At 34.9% G+C, this 17,055-nt stretch overlaps 2 protein-coding genes across 3 annotated transcripts; both read right to left on the bottom strand.

The window, feature by feature from the left end:
• Positions 1–533: 533 nt before the first annotated feature.
• On the bottom strand, positions 534–10,451 carry LOC120341783 (uncharacterized). Of its 2 annotated transcripts, none has more exons than XM_039410344.2 (21): positions 10,247–10,451; positions 9,708–9,760; positions 9,324–9,485; positions 9,061–9,156; positions 8,253–8,399; positions 7,858–7,937; positions 7,339–7,427; positions 6,925–7,024; positions 6,641–6,803; positions 6,106–6,258; positions 5,597–5,806; positions 5,161–5,334; positions 4,678–4,808; positions 4,163–4,331; positions 3,658–3,825; positions 3,062–3,431; positions 2,559–2,632; positions 2,174–2,299; positions 1,333–1,840; positions 1,178–1,251; positions 534–897 (listed from the first exon to the last, which is right to left on the bottom strand). In XM_039410344.2, the coding sequence occupies exons 1-21, from the start codon at positions 10,276–10,278 to the stop codon at positions 779–781; spliced, it is 3,198 nt and encodes a 1,065-aa protein (XP_039266278.2). In that variant the 5' UTR covers positions 10,279–10,451; the 3' UTR covers positions 534–778. The 2 variants fall into 2 exon arrangements, with proteins under 2 accessions (XP_039266278.2, XP_077966640.1); XM_078110514.1 differs by having other exon boundaries at positions 9,339–9,485.
• Positions 10,452–12,391: 1,940 nt separating this feature from the next.
• Positions 12,392–15,919, bottom strand: LOC144420832 (uncharacterized). Its single transcript, XM_078110515.1, has 6 exons — positions 15,565–15,919; positions 14,890–14,945; positions 14,490–14,618; positions 13,825–14,200; positions 13,502–13,590; positions 12,392–13,285 (listed from the first exon to the last, which is right to left on the bottom strand). Exons 1-6 carry the CDS (start codon positions 15,648–15,650, stop codon positions 13,182–13,184), a joined length of 840 nt encoding a protein of 279 aa, XP_077966641.1. The 5' UTR covers positions 15,651–15,919; the 3' UTR covers positions 12,392–13,181.
• Between the last annotated feature and the right edge of the window lie 1,136 nt (positions 15,920–17,055).

The following is a 17,055-nucleotide window of genomic DNA, read 5'->3' as shown; positions in this document are numbered from 1 at the left end:
GGGTAATCCGGCCCAGGTATTATTAATCAGAAGTTGAATGCAACAGACTAACGATCATTTGTTGTCATTCAGGGCAAGTTTTTGTGCCACAATCAATTGGCACAGTAAAGTAGTTGGGTCACATTTTTTAATTTTATTCACAAGCAATCAAAAAAGTACACATATAGCGATAACCACAGAAAAATATTGATAATTACAAAACAGTAGTTATAACAGAATCCTGAATATGTTTAATGCATTATTAGAAAAAAGTGAACAATGCAATAGAAAATACTGATACGATACGACAGTGCGAGTGCAACCCATTTTGGGAATTACATCTTGCGGCCATATGAATGTTTCCGAATTTGTCCTAAGTTCCTATCCACCCACTTACTACGCGTCGAAACGATTTTGTGGGCCCTACAAGAAATTGAGGGGTTCTACCACTAGGCGATATACAGTGAAAGTGGGCTCAAGCGCTTTGCTAAGTCAATGATTCAACAACAGGTTATAATCGTGTCGAAATTCTGGGTACAATCCAAAGCATATTTAATACAACAAAGGCATGTGCCGTTTTAGGGAATATCTATGGATGCCCTTAGCATTATATTGCGGAATAGGGGACATGGTGCTGACAATATACCACACAACCAATTAAATTTTGTGTATCATATATTTGACCCTATTTTCAAATACGGGCTTCTCACTTTGTTCGTTTTCCGCTATATTGCACATGCCGATTATCATGATCAAAAAAATTTCCCCGTATTTAAGTGAAAAAAACGATTTCCCGAAATTATTCTTCACATAGTTTACAAGATTTCCTACAGGCATACTGAGTGTAGGCATTGTCACAATAGTTTGTTAATAACGGACAGAGAAGTCGCATTGAGGATTCGTCTTCACATCCCGTGACTGTGAAAATACAGAATATAGCATCATTTAATAGTAAAGTTAAAATAGGGTGTTATATTCTGCGCGATTAGTTTGGAATATCAAATATGAATTAAAAGATTTAGTCGGCTGATACTCGATTTTTAAATTTCTATTGAGGTGACGAAAATGTACTTCCGATTTCAGCTATCAAAAATTTTCAGAATAGTCAACAAAGTGTTTTTACTGTTCTGCTCAAATTTTATAATGTCTCTTGACTTTTTCTGTAATAAATGTTTTTGTGTAATACTTATGAATTTACCTGTCGGGCAATCAAACGTCACACACGCTTCTTCTTCTTCATTAGATCCTACACAATTACCTTCCACGCAAGATCTACAAGAAAATTAAAAATATCATTATGTTTTCATATTAGAATTTTTTGGAGTATATTATACCTTATGCAAATTGTATTACCTGAATCGCTTAATAGTTCCAATCCCGCACTTCACAGAGCAGAGTCCCCAAGGTTGCCACTGAGACCACGTTCCGTTACATTCTGTAATTATACATTCTTCTATTTGCTCAAGCTGTTCATTGCAAAATGATGGAGATCCTGAACAAGTTCTTTCTCTTTGCTTTGACCCCATACCACAACTTTGTGAACAAGGACTCCACTCACTCCAAAGTGAAAGCGAACTCGTACATGAATGCGTATTGCATGGTTCGGATACTAACTTCATGCCAATGCATTCCACTCCATCACACAGGGTTCTACGGTGGCGAATTCCTCCACCGCATGACGCAGTACACATTTCTTGGAGAAAACGAGCGGAACATGAATGAGTGTTACATTTTTTGGTTTCTTCGAGTGGGGCGTTAAATTTTGCACATAGAGATGGGTATGTGCATCGCCTCCTTCTTGTCATATAACCCGTGCCACAGGATTCGGTACATTCAGACCATGGTGACCATTCTGAAAAGGCTAGAACATAAAAGAAATATATTTATTTTACATCAATAAACTGTTAGCAGTATTTAGGTTGGAGGAACATAGTGAACATAATATTTTTATTTCTGGATCCTGCCATGTTGCTTGATGTTTACTTCAGATAAGATAGCTCTTTGACTTATTTGATGAAAACTTTTGTTGTAAAAATGAATAGGTACAGGAATATTCCAGCTAATTATAATGACAGACGTCATGACATAAATATGACGTCAGATTTTGAACTTTGCTTGTGCAAAATATAGATCGCAGGATAATATAACTTCTTTGTGACGAGGGAAATGGTATTATCAGAACATAATAACTTACCAAATCGATATTCTTCATGACAACATGTTTTATCGCATCTTCCCACCATAAATTCTGGCTGAATTGTGCACCAAGCAGCGCTCATTGCACAATAGAGAATATGGTCCACAAGTTCCGAGCACACTTCTGAAAATATCACAATAGATGGCATTTTTTTCCTGGCAGGGATTTAAATAGGCCAACGGGCAAACGAATATGATATTGAAAACATCTGACATACAACACAAAAAAAAAATTAGGCATACCACAAAATAATGATATTGAAAAAAAATGCTCTAGACGTGATACTTACTTCCATAAATAATGAATTAAAATATTAGGCAAGATTGATGGACGTAGGTTTATTGATATATGTTTCACTATACTATTAATACAATTATGATACCTTTTGTTTCGCATTCAACAAAGCAATCTTTGTCTTCAAATGGCATACCAGGACATGATTCACCATCGCATACCCTGTAAAAATAATTTCATGTAAATATCAACATTTTTTGCATCCATTGATAACTTTTTTTCATGATTCTATTCACTTGATGATTTTCTATAGTATCATCGATCTAATAGTCTTTCATGCAATATAAATTGTCGCTGTTATGCTAACATTGATCGCGACATTGGTGAAATCAGTTTCTCAAATACGGTCTTCTCTGAATCACACAACACAACCTCCATATAATATGTAACTTCAATTGATATCATCCATTTTTTATTCTTCTATATATATATATATATTTAGATATATTTCGAGGTACTCTGCCAAAAATAAATTTGTGACACGATGTCGCATGATGAAATAGTTTTGCCATTCGTTGTGGCCAGGGGATATATAAATATAATATCATTGGTAGCTGCTTATTTTTTCAAAACTAAACCATATATTTTAACCTTTCTCTTATTTTAAAACCTCTTCCACAAACAGCATCACAATTGCTCCATTGCCCCCATGCCGACCATTTTGGGATAGAAGGACACTCTCCAAGGTTGCACTGTCTGTTGTTTGTAGTTGTTCCACGACATCCTGGATCGCCTGGCTTACCACCTTCACACGTTCTGGTTCTTGTTTCTTGACCAGATCCACATGAAACACTGCACTCTGTCCAGTTTGCCCAATCACTCCAAAAAATGGGACACTTTTTATCATTGCAAACACTTTCTTCCTGAGTTGCAGAGTCTGATGTGCAAGTCCGACTTCTTTCCTGGAGTCCGCCGCCGCAGGTTTTGGTACATGCTGTCCATTCTGACCACTTTGCACATCCTTTAAAAAACAGATTATACATAAATATGTCTCAAGGATTTTAAACACCATTTATTGTACCTATAACGTAACCTGAAAGTAAATTGAGACGAATGGATCTATCTATATCAAATACAAAAACATGGATTACCGACTGTTTACTGAGAAACTACTAAAATATTATTTTTATTTAATAGTGAATTAACATGAATCTTTTTAAAATATGGAGACATTTATTTTATCCTACCCTCACAATCTTCTGTATTGCATGTTTGTGTTTTGGTGGAATTTCCTTCACAATTCTTCGAAGTTTTTTTTCCAGTCATGCAATCTCGAGTGGCTGTTTTAATCCCGTTACCACAGGTTGTTGAACATTCTGACCATGATGTCCAATTGCTCCAAGACGGACATTTAGCTGTACAAAATTACCATTTAAAATTTGTCTAGTTTGATGAAACTTTATTTCATAAATATGAAATTTCTCAATATTTGCCTTCTTGCAAGAAATCTTGCAAGATTGCATAAAATGAATATCTAAATTTGCAATTGGGGATAATTTGCACTCTTACAGCAACTGTATTGAAAATGGCAGTCTTTGCACTCCAGTTCGAATATATTTTGGACAAATCCTGATATTTTAGTCAATTATGGTCAATTATTTAACGGTATCATGAAATCAAAATGAAATGAATGTTTACTGGGTGAAGTTTCAGCATGTTCTATTAAGTATTTGGTTTATATCACTGACTCACGTCTTCTGCAGGCTTTGTTTTTAGTATGCTTTCCTCCACATCCTCTGTCCCCAATCTCACCATTTTCGCATTGCCTCTGTGATGATTGTCGCCCCCTTCCGCATGTCACACTACATTTCGACCATTTACCCCAGCGAGTCCATTTTGGACAAGGAACATCATTACATTTCTGAAACAATGAAATGTTTTTTTAAGCGAATTTGACTTTTTAAAATATTTATAATTTGTAACAATTTTGAGATTCGTCTGGCGACGAAGTCAAAACAACCTCCGAAAAGTCAACAACCTATTAAAGGAACATAGGAGATTAGTAATCAAATGGGGGTGTAATCAACTTAAAATACTTGCCTAATAATGCGCTGCAATTCACATTCCTTTTGATGGCTGTTAATACCGAACCACAGCTAACCAGTAATTTGTTATTTACTAAACATTTCATTTAGGATTTATGTAGTCTCTCGAGATTTTTGCGGAATTGTAAAGTTGTTAAGAAGATATATCAATACAACACAAACCTCAATCTCAAGCCTATCGCCAGGACAGTCTCTGTTTCCAATTTTACTTCCCCTGCAGGTTCTGCTTCGTTCGCGAGATCCGCCACCGCATGTGGCAGAACACGAACTCCATTCTCCGAAATCCGACCAACCTAGTAAAATGTCGAATATCCCCAAATGTTTAGTCGAATTTGATTGGGGTCTGTAGATGACGTGGTTTCTGTCAGTTAATGTATCTTGGCTTTTTTATTCAAAATGTTACAATGCTTTATAACTGAAACATTATTGCATTAGAGTGAATGATGAACATTTTAAGAATTATTATCTCAGATCCACTGTCCATATCATTGTAGAAATATGATACCGAATGTAAACTGCATAGCTTGCAACTTGAATTAAATCTTTTCGTTGGCTGTTAAATCGTGTTTGTATTTTATTATGTTTATTTCCTACACCACTATACAATGACGAAAGAAAGAAAAACGACGCAAAATTAATAATTACCTGGGCAATCGTTAACTGAACATGTTTTTGATTCTTGCATACTACCCACGCACCCGTCATCTCCTGCATTTCCTCCATCGCATGAACGCTCGCGAACTGATGTTCCTGTACCACATGTAACTGTGCACTTGGACCATTCGCCCCAGTTGTTCCATGAAGGTTTTTCCCTATTTCCTTGAACGGAAATAACACACTGAATGACTCTATATATTGGACGTGACGAGATTATGAGCCGCTTGTGTTATCGAATGTGTCATTTAGTTTCGCACGTTTGGCAATTCTTAAAATTTGGTTAGTTGTTGAAATAAAATGAGTAATTGAAGTAGTTGATTATGATCAAAAAAGAAATAGGGTCTAGTAATCATGGCTATAAAAAAAGTTATGGCCTAGATTATTTTCACAGTCCCATTTATTGTAATCAGATTTCATAAATTACCTTTCCCTGGAAACTGGCAAGCAGCACCACTTCTTAGTGATATTGCCGGAGCTCCAATTATTTTTCGTATCCAGGCTTCATAAATTGATACACTTGTGAATGCGCTTCCACTTTTGACAGTGTTACAATCCTTTCCTTCTGAAGCCAACCCAGCAACATACCAATCGCACGATGAACAACGTTGGCAAACTAAAGGACCTCCAGATGAACCTAAAATACGTACTCTTTTCAATGAACTCATTGTTAGAATATGAACTTTCTACTACCTCTCAAGTTGTTTGTTGCAAAAGTTTTCAGAAAACTTACAATGTAATTGTATTTGATGATGATGGGCGAACATTTCAATAAGAGTTCAAATTCTAGTGAAAACTTTATGACCTGCTTCATTTTTTCATTGGTGAGCATATGTGCGCCAAATAAATTCCAAATGGCAATAAGTCTGGGATGTTATCGATCCGGATACTGGTTATACAGAAAATTCATACATTCTATTGCATTATTAGTAGTACCTTGACAGTCCCCCTGCTTAATATATTTTTCGTGTGAAACACACAACATATTTTTTTCCAAACGTCTTTTTGATTCCGCCATTTTACAGCTTCCTCTATTTGTAACTTGTACTGGTTCTTGTTGTAACCATCGAATGACTTCACCACGATCAACTAGGATGTTAAAAGATATTAAATAAGAACAATAAGAATGTTTATTCCATTTTCAGAATTATATTGTCTTTTGTTGATATTATTTGAAAAATTGGTATTACCCTTTAAATCGAACTTTTGATTTTGGATAAAATCAATTATCTTTTACAATGGTGATTAAAGAGCAGAGATAGATATATGATCACAATCGCCATTCAATTGTGTCTTTCGTAGAGGGCCATTGAACTTTTATATATACACTGTCGTATTACATACTACGGGTTCAGATATGATCGAGAATATCCCATTTAAATTGTTGTTTAAAAGTCGACGAATATAATGCTTTTCGTTCACGCCTGGTTTCATAGTTATAAGTTACCTACTTTTTATTAAACCGACTTACTTGACATGGCGTATCCCGTTGCATAACATTGTTGACCTTCGGAAGGTTGTTCGTTGTGAGGCAAACACACGACGTTAACGTAGTTTGACAATCTGACCTCTCGTGTAAGACGAATCAATGCTACGTCATTCGATGGATAGTCATAATCGGGATGAATTCTTATCTATCAGTCAAAATTATTTATGTTTATAAGTTTGAAATTTCAAATATACATAGCTTTTATGACTAATTTACGTGTTGGAAATAAGTGCCGAATGTAGATTATAATAGATGAAAAAGTTTACCCGATTGACTCTCCTTCCTTGAGAGAATTTCTTAACTCCTGTATGTTCCTTTGTGTTTACTATGCCGAAATAAGCGTGGACATCTGTAGGCTTTGCATCCCTGCAAAGGTTAAGTTAAGTATCAATTTTGTTTATTTTACTTGATCCGATGAAATAAAAATATCTTTGGTATGTGACATCGACATCTTAATCTTCTTTATATAAATTAATACGATGAGTGCAGCTAAATTTATCAAACTAAATTGACTATTATTTTTATATAAAGTATTTTCAAAACAAGCAAATTGTTCTGGTATTTTTAAAACACGACTCTTCTGTGTTTAAAATCGTGTCAAATCCTTCGCTCTATCGAACGGCAATGTATACGTGAAGAAATTATATATGAGTAAGACACACTTTTGTTTTCACACTTACTTGAAACAATGAGCTGATGCCAAGACCCAGTGTTTGTGAATTACGATCCCTCCGCATCTTGTTTTTGTTTTTTCGATCGTAATCAATGACTTGAATCAATATAAAAAGATTTTGAATTTCAAGTTACTGTAACAATGCAATATTTCGTTCGTGTAGTAAATTTAAATTAAGTTTGTTGATCAGAATAATAATGAAGAATAGCGACCTTATAACGGTTCTGATATATATCATTCATTCCCCGTTAATAAATTTTGTTAATTTATTCGAAATTGATAAGCGGTTGGAAAATGTTCTGCTAAACTATTGCCTTTTTATTCGGGCCAATGTATTTTTCTTTCAAGACGTTGGAAGATTTAGCAACAGATTCAAACGAATTTTTCAGACTGGAATAAGAGCAACAGAAATTATATACGCCATGTTTTGGCTTATAGTAACAACTCATAGTAACAACTTGTTGTTTTTAATACAGATTGATGTTATTTCAGTAATATATTTTGTTTAAATTTTAGGCAAGCTTACCATCCAGGGCCACCTTGTCACTATGGAATCGTGGCCGAAAGCACCGAAACCGCCATTGGCGGAATTTCGTCCGCACCTGCCTGTTAAAATACCAGACATAAGTTTTAATCAAAGAAGTTCGTGTTACGAACTAGACTTCGTGTCAGTTACTGGATAAATCTGAATGTATTTATTGAGCATAAGATGAAACCCCAATTAATTTATTCTATTTTTTTCCTCACTACGTATTTGTATTTGCGCATAAAATTATACCGATTGAATAATTCAACTGCTTCAGAATCTCCCAAATAAACCAACCTAAACATTTCAAATATGATGCACCACACAATGATGGTTGTTAGTAGAAAAATACACAAAAAATGCTCGGAGGAAGATGAGCTCGGTTATCAAATTACCCTCAGAAAGTCGACAGCATTCTTTTCCTTCAAAATACCGCATTTCCCCTTTTTCGCATCGCGTCTGTTCGCATTTGTAAGATCCTTTTGTATTTATGCATTTCGAGGTCTCATTGCAAGGATTCTCAACGTTACATTCATTAATATCTGCAAATGAAGTGCATCCCTGATAAGTTATTGCAGCGATGACGAGGTATTTGTGATAAGTTTCAACTATAAACCTGTTTTACAATTTTCTTGGGTAAAAAACGATATCTCAAATTAAATCGATATATATTTTATAATGTTGGCGTTATGATATATCACTATAACGTGATCACATATTTCTTGATTTATAAAAAATTGGTCGCCACTCTGACGGATATCAAAAGCATTGTTCTGCACCCGAGACCGCAACAGACTACCTACTGTATTGTCAACAACTAATCAACAGATAATTCCAGTTATTCGCAAAGCCAGAAAACTTAAATTGGAACTGACTGTAGAAGAAGTGCTTAATAACATGGATGGGCGTGATTGAAACTGTTATGAAATTTTATTTTCTACAGACAAAATAAAAAAGGATTCAAACCTATTATAATTAATTTATTTGTATATACATTTCTTTGTAAATATTGTATAGTATGTTAGTTCTAATGCTAATGTTCAATATATATATATATATATATTCGGAAAATTAAAGGTGTCAAAATTTCAGTTTTTCCACAGGCCATGGCACGAACTCCAACTTTTCGTTTGTATTAAAACTCCATGAGAAAAGCAGAAAGAGTTTGCACTAGTATAAATTGTGTATTAGCAAGAAGTTTACCTTTGCAAGATCTTTCATCAGCTTGAAGTTCATATCCCTTTTTGCATTTGCACTTTTCCGCCTCACAATCGTGTTCGCAATTGAAAGCTCCGCAGCCTGTTAGAAAGTACAGTAGGGTTACGACACAATGACACAATGATAGTATTACAAAAAGACTTGGTGCATCTGTATTCTATTTATTCTAACATACCATTTATCAGGCATGAACTCCTCAACCCTGGCACTAGAGAGTGTAAAATTGTAACGCACGTGAAAAATCTTACCCAATCCGCCCTCACCCGTGTTTGGCGTTCCAGGGATAATTGTTGGCTTTACATCACATTTACCACATGTTTTTCGGCACATTGGTACCATGACTTCGTGTTCTTTGCAATACTGTACCATTGATGGACACCAATCCTGCTGGTCCACACAAGCATCCGTACCTGAAATAGTTACATATTTGAAATGAGCCAAATACGAAACCATAGAACTTAACAATAACAAATGTATTCAGTATCAAATTTCTTGTCCAGTGCCTTACGCATGCTCCCATCTGGCCAATTTTTAAATAAATTCGGCCGTGCCAACAACGATATGATCACTCCTTGTGATGACACTATAGATATTCTAACAAATACTAACAAGTAATCTAATTCGATACTCACTTAATCCGGGGCTACCGTTGTTGTCACCGAGCACTCCTCCAAAAAGAATGAAGCTGGCAAAAATAAGAAGCAAATGTTAGTGTTTACATCAGACAGACAAACAAAAAATATCAGAATTCCTTTGAACGACAGGTGTTGTCATGATAAAGTTAGATAATGGATTGAATTAGTTGTGAGTGTAGCATCTAATGACATCTAATAGCTACCCTGCCTACGCTGTGTTCGCAACGTAGGTAATTTCGAATTTGAGGATTTACATGAGGACAGCCGAACCGGGGTATATAGTTGCCCGTAGAGTAGCGCCATACGTAAACTCTTCAGGTCATTGTTCAGACCAAAGGCACATAGCACACGCTAAAAAGTGCATACGTGCAAAGAAAATGTAGAAAAAAAAAGAATATATCACTAAGTCTGTTTTTATAAACCCCTGATAGTTACAGCTTCGAAGAGATACGACGAACAATGTTCGAAAAATGGCACGTTATTTACAGTAAGACATTCTGATGTTGGGTGGAAAATTACATGATTAATATACTCACGTTAAAAGCCGTAAAACAACCGTGTAGTCCATATTTCCGAAAGTCAACTTTAGTGTTTGATGAGCTTTATCGAGCGACCTAAATCGACGAAAACCACTATGATTGTATACGTTCCGAAGATATTTCTAAAAAATTTCCCTTAAATCAAATTAAAAATACCAAGTAAGTATAAATGTATCTGAATACGGATTTTTATCATCTGCACTGAAATTGCTGAATAGTTTCGACATGAAATGTTTTCGAAATTTCTGTATTTAAATTACTAAATAATAATAAAAAATATATATATACACTTCAAGCGGCTAGACGAGTAATTCACAAGAACAATCTTATTTTAAATTGGTCCTCCTTCCCAAAAGCGTCATGAATCACGAAGCTAGCTGACATGAGAACACTTCAGCTGATTATACTGTTTGTAAAAAAAAAAATGACCTTAAATAAAATGGCCTCCATTGAAAAGTCCAAGAATACATTTGCGTTGAATCATGCCTGATAAGCTAGCTAACTATTCTATTTGTCAAATCGCGTTAGTTGAGGCCTTCAGGGTGTATTAAAGCCATATGTATGCTCTTCTCGCTCAAGCCTAGAGGCGTTTGTTGTTTTGTGTCATATACGGAAACATATTATATTGATTTCCAATGTTGTGCTATACTCCATGCATGTTCAAATAGAATACTCAGCGTGTATTATTTTGCCTCCCGTTACTGTCTCTTTCGAAACTTTTATTATTTTCGAGTCTAGTATGGTCTTCTTAGTTGACTTCGCTTTACTTTTTGCAATCAAATTCAAGGTTCCTCTGAGCCCATACTCAACACCAAGCAATAACATACCATTTTGTGTGTAAGCAAACACAAATAAAAAATGAGAGGCCATTGACTTGCGAATATAATCAGTAAATAGTTAAATTGGCTTCTAAATCCCTTTTTGAAAATGTAATGTTACACACAAGTTGATAAATTGTCCAACTTAAATAGTATTAAATGTTCTTTCATAAATCGGACTTTACGACTCTAAAGCTTTGATTCATATACCGTCATCTACAAATACTCTATTTATGGACAGTGCGTGAAATGACAATTTTTTAGATATCCCATAGTCACAGTGTGATTGGGATATGCGAAACTGGGAGATGAAAGTATTTAAATATTTTTTGTGCCATTGTTTATCTAACAAGCAAATAGGTTAAGTACAATTTCAAGTATCGTCGCATGATTGATTGATCTACCAAAATTGACTGCTTTAGTAGTGTAGAAGAGCTTAAATTTCAATCGATATTCTGCACATGATGACGTCGGTGGCGTCATTTGATTCGCACGCGTCGTGATTAAACGTTTTTCCTTTTCCTAAAGTCTCAATCAAAACTCAAGTACGCCGGAAATATAATATAAGTCAGCGTCATTTCGCGTGATATTTATCACAAATTGCCATAACTTTTCGTTTTCAAGTTACTTTTCTCATTTCATTTTCGGTTTCATACCGATGCCTTACGGCTGATGATTTCCTCCTCTAGGTCGTAATTACGTATTGTCTTTTATATCGTTATTTCTGTAACGTATACTGCTTACTTGCTTTTATAACTTCAGGCATTATCTGTCCCCATTCAAGTAGTATTCATGCCTATGTTATCATTATTATTGAATAAAACATATCGTTTTGTCATGAACTTTCGGCCATTTTACTGCTATTCATATATAAATTCAGACATATAGGATCGGTTTCGCTCGTGGGGTTCCAAAATATAGTACAGATTTTGTCTTCATAATAACTGTACTGTAAAGATGTACCTTTTCTTAATTAGAATATCAACATAAAATATATGTATCGATACCAAATGTTATATTCTGCCAATTTATCTTTTAGGCTTCATGCAATTATTTCAGATTTGTTTCGGTTTTGTATCTCTGGTTCCTAAGTAATAGCTACGTACAACGAAGGTTTTACTAATTCTGAAACCGACTGAGAATCTAAAAGAAAATGATAGTTAGAGAACAATAGAAGTAGAGACTACTTTATGCAATTTCGCGAGCTGCTTGCAGGTTCTCTATCTTCTGAACCTAGTTTGAAGAACATGAGTGATTTTTTAGTGTTTCAAAGGAAAATCAAGCCGAGATGATAAAGAAGAGTTGACATTTTATTTACTCTTTAGCCTACACGCTTGCAAATTTCAAAAAGCATAAAATGCACATTAACGATCACAAAGTTGAGTTTTATTTGAAGGCAGCAATTTTTATTCGTGTAAGTGCGCCGTGAGTTTTTTTGGCGCCGCACGAACAAAAAGTTTGGGAACCCCTGCTATATGTATTAAATCGTATGTATCTAGGTTTTAAAGTCTCTTCCGATCCAGTTATACCCGACAAATGTTGTGAGCATCTTGGAATTAAATAAAACACGCAATCCTGATCGAAATCATAAAAATAGTCGTTATTATGAATAATCGTTTTAGTAATATGACATTGTCATTACACAGCATGTAGCATATTTATAGAAATATTATTATTCTAAGTCATTATTTCATATTTTATCCAAAATCAATTTTCGGTCTTTCTCTCATTTTCTCTCTTTCTGTTTGTTCATGGTGTTACGTAGTTTCGTAATTAATAACGTTGCCGCTGGAGTAAAAAATTGTAAAAAATATCAGCCACAGGATTTCAACGAGAGTTTTCTTCTTTTATTAATTGATTGATTTTGATTAGTAAATATATATTTAAATTTTAAACTACTGACAGAAAAATGGCTGGTATACATGCAAAGCAATCAAACGAATTGAAGTTTAAATGTCATCCTTTTATGATATTGATGAAAAATAACGTACACAATTACGTACTATTGTTCTATGATTTATGCTATACCAATTATTGAATGAATCGAACTGAAAAAAAAAATATTCAACATAATAATGAATTTTTCGAGGTATATACTCAGCATCATATTAATTTCAGCATTTGCCACAATATTTTTGACAGTCCTTTACAAAATACCAAGTTTTGCACCAGTCGTGATGATAATTTTGACACCAGGGTTTCAAATTTCTGCAGATATCTGAAAAAAGGCGTAAGACGAGTATCTTATAATTTAAAATGCTAATTTGTTGAAGAAACATCGTTATTTGGTGCCTTAGTGCCCTTGCTAGTTCAAAAATTACTACTAGTTGATCGGCCTTTATGGACAGAAACTGTGCCCAGATACAAACGAATTTGATCATCACTAATCCAGGTTTGGCAAAGTCTAATTTCTGAATAGGTCAGTTGAACTCACTCGGTTTCACACAAGGCGTCATCGTACAGGTCATTTCCTCTGATTCATGTCCGTGGCAATCTAGTCCTGGTTTGCCGCCAATACATGACCTATATGGGAAGAAGAAATGTTCAATTAGTAATAAATCCTCCAAAATTTATGTGTGGGTCACTTTTCTTTCTCAATATCAGTGGCCATCAAAAACGCTGTTTGAATGACTATTTCACGTTTAAAATGCGAAAATTGTTTATTTTTTATTTGTGTCATGTCATTTATTTGAATCCAACTAAGGTGAGAAAGATATGGCTAATACAAAATAAGGAGTTCTTGTATATACGGTATACCTCAATCTTGTTTTGATTCCATTTCCACACGTAACAGAGCATTTAGACCAAGTTGTCCATTCTGACCAGATCGGACAAGGTTCCTCATTACATGAACGAGATGCAAAATATTTTCCTCGGCATCTCCCACCTGAGCATAGTCTATCCCTCCGCTGGATTCCATTTCCACAAGTGGAAGAGCATTCGCTCCACGATTGCCAAGGTTGCCAAATACCACATGACACTTCCTCACATTTTCTATTCTGAACAAGATTCTTTCCGTCTTCGTCAGATTTACAAAATGATGTGGAATTGCATTTACGAAATCTTGTTTGGTAACCTTCACCGCACGAGGTAGAACAATGTGACCAGTCGCTCCAGGTTGTATAGTTATCATCTTAATATTTACATAACCAATTTCATAGCCACGTTTTGAAAATGATTAGTGTTTTTAAATAAATAGTGCACATTGGTTTATGAAAATTGGATTATCTTAAAAAACACAGGATAGGCGAAAACGAGAATTGGTAAAATATTAACCGACCAGGTCATATTATGGTAAAAACAGTTTACAGTATATATTTTTACCTTCAAGTCTTTTTATTTTGCTATAATACTTTACTCAGAAAATATTTCAATGATAATTAATACGATAGATTAGATTTTGGAATATTTTCACTTATTACCAGTGGTCATGTTGCAGTACCCACACGCGATTGGACAAAGATTTTCCATGTCTTTTATGATATCCGAACGATTGCAAAAACTTGTAAGGCTTGAGCACCAATGTTGATCTTGACATGCTTCACTGTAGTCTGCAAGAAGTAAGTAAAGCAAAACAGTGAAATGTTTGCTATAAAAATATTATCACACTGTCGAAGATTTGGTCATCAATTTATGTTTCCTCTCTTATTGCGTAGGCCGTAGATGTTTACGCATTGGCTTGAGTGTGACCTCGTATTGAGAGCTTTTCTATATAAAGGCAAAACTTTTTGTCATATCATGTGTATTTCAATTTTTGGAATAAATCTTTTCTAATTACTTTAAAATTTATGGAGAACATGAGTTATTCATAATAATACTCACGTAATAAAACAACTGTCACCAGCAGAACACTTACGCAAGATGTTTTTCTCGAATATCTAAAGTTGAAATGATACTTTTAAATATCGGAGATTAGTTTGGATAAAATAGCTAATATTCAGGTAAATTCAATTCAGCATGTTCATTTTTTGTTTTTTATAATTGAAGTTTAAGGCTAAAATTGCATTTTGGCTGCTGAATTATGGGGTAATTGACAAAATTTATTATTGTTGATATATACGGTATATATAATGCCACGTCGACAGACTAGGCCAAGGGCACCCACCGATCAAAAATACAACCAACGGAGAATAAAATACTTTTATGAAAACTTCTATACATGCATGAATAGTACATATAATCATGAATTAAAGATAGTCTAAAAAACATAGCGAAGGAAGCTTGCATTAGCGATGCTTATTTAGCATATTCAATCTTAGCGCACACTTATCCAAGGGCCACTTTTCTGCTTACTGCCCTAAACATATAAATAGCGTGCATCATTAAGACCGAATTTCTAATAGCCCACGTTAGCTCTTTATTTACAAACACTAATATTTATAACTTTATTCCATAAGATTCCAAAAGTAAGTGCAATACAACAAATCAAACAGATTTAACGATTTGTTTTTTATTCAAGGTGTCAGATTTCGTCACAGACTATAACAGAAGCAATACCTCAAATCGTAGATCATGTTGTACAAATCTTGTTTCGTTATTATTACTAATATTATTCTGTTATTACACTGTGCATGAAAAAACATAAGAGCGACAAATTTACATAATTATAACATTGCTTTAACAAAACATCATAAACACATTAATGTTTACAAGAGCAGGCTTTGAATTATAAATAGAAGCAACCAGCTTATGTATGCCAACCTCATTTTTAACATTGGTAAATGTTGGCACTACGAGCTAACAAGTAGGTTTGTCATTTCCTGGATTGACGCGCAGAGTCATTCAAAACGTTCAGCGATAGTCGAACTATACAGAACATGGACCATGAAAGCCCGTGAGTTGGTCGGGCCCGATCCATGTATCTTCACTCCCGGATATTTTCAGCATTACTATAATATTCACTATATTTATTATTATATAAACAGGGTGGCTAAAAATGAAGTTTACAGTTATGAAATTAATGCATTATTAAATAAGTACAACTTCTGAGGATTCAGGTATTTCTTCACCATCGATGTTCTTGGATATTGAACAAGTCACACCAGCTTAGGCTTACCATACGTCCCGCTTTAGGTGGGACAGTCCCGCTTTTTAGCGGTTTTGTCCCACCGTCCCGACAAGTCAGCTAAAAGTCCCGCTTTTGCGTTCAGCCATCCAGCATAATACACGAACATGTTTTCATTACTGTTGTTGCTGTGTAGCGCAACGCCGGCGTACTTTCTGAGGGTGAATGCGTTATTTTGTTTGTTCCGTTGTTTCCCGCTAACATTGTTAGCAAACGTATCACATGTAAAATCAATTCTAATTGGTCCTGTTCGGACGTTCGCGTGAATGTAAATTGAACAATGTTTTTTTAAAAGTGTTATCTACAGAAAAGCATGCTTGGGCGAATAAGCAAATTCTCAATGCTTGAAAACGGCAGACTATTTCTGTTCAAGATTCTTTATTCCATTGCTGTGCATAAAAAAATCTAAATTCGAATGATTTGTATCGTTAGCGTCTATTCCTTTCTATTTTTTGAACTGAACTCGATATTTAGACAGAGAATATGCGCATGAACTCTCGATGACAATATGGTCAATGAAGACAGCCGGGATGGCTTAAATGTAGACCTATGTAGTAAGTTGGAAACTTAAAAGTTACAGGAGGCGTCCCACTTTGAAGTTTAAAAAAATATGGTAATCCTACCCCAACTGTATGCGACCTATATTGCTAACAGCACGAAAGCCCATACTACTTGATATGACCACTATTTCACCTTTTTGTGATGGTGAAATCTACATTACCTAACTTGACCCAAGTTTGGGATCACTGTCTCAACCGAGATCAATCGGAAAATCTACTGGTGTGGTGTTTTTCGAAGGGGGCCCTCGGATCTAATTTCACATTGTTGTGTCACAATCATAACAACGCAAGATCAGGGAAAATCTACGTTTTGATTGGCGTCTAGTTTCAATGGGCACGCATTTTCCTCTGGTAGTAATAATG

The sequence above is a fragment of the Styela clava genome, chromosome 3 (assembly GCF_964204865.1).
Source record: "Styela clava chromosome 3, kaStyClav1.hap1.2, whole genome shotgun sequence".
Classification (NCBI taxonomy): domain Eukaryota; kingdom Metazoa; phylum Chordata; class Ascidiacea; order Stolidobranchia; family Styelidae; genus Styela; species Styela clava.
The sequence above is the reverse complement of the archived record's forward strand: the minus strand, read 5'-3'. Positions and strand labels throughout refer to the sequence as shown.

Coding starts and splice junctions, on each gene's coding strand:
- LOC120341783 (XM_039410344.2), bottom strand. CDS start 10,278: ATGGACTACACGGTTGTTTTACGGCTTTTAAC. Junction 7,428..7,857: donor TGACAAGGTGGCCCTGGATG/GTAAGCTTGCCT, acceptor TATTGATTCAAG/TCATTGATTACGATCGAAAA. Junction 5,335..5,596: donor TTGCCAGTTTCCAGGGAAAG/GTAATTTATGAA, acceptor TTTCCGTTCAAG/GAAATAGGGAAAAACCTTCA.
- LOC144420832 (XM_078110515.1), bottom strand. CDS start 15,650: ATGTTTTTTCATGCACAGTGTAATAACAGAATAATATTAGTAATAATA. Junction 13,591..13,824: donor GGAATCAAAACAAGATTGAG/GTATACCGTATA, acceptor CTTCCCATATAG/GTCATGTATTGGCGGCAAAC. Junction 13,286..13,501: donor GACGCCTTGTGTGAAACCGA/GTGAGTTCAACT, acceptor GCCTTTTTTCAG/ATATCTGCAGAAATTTGAAA.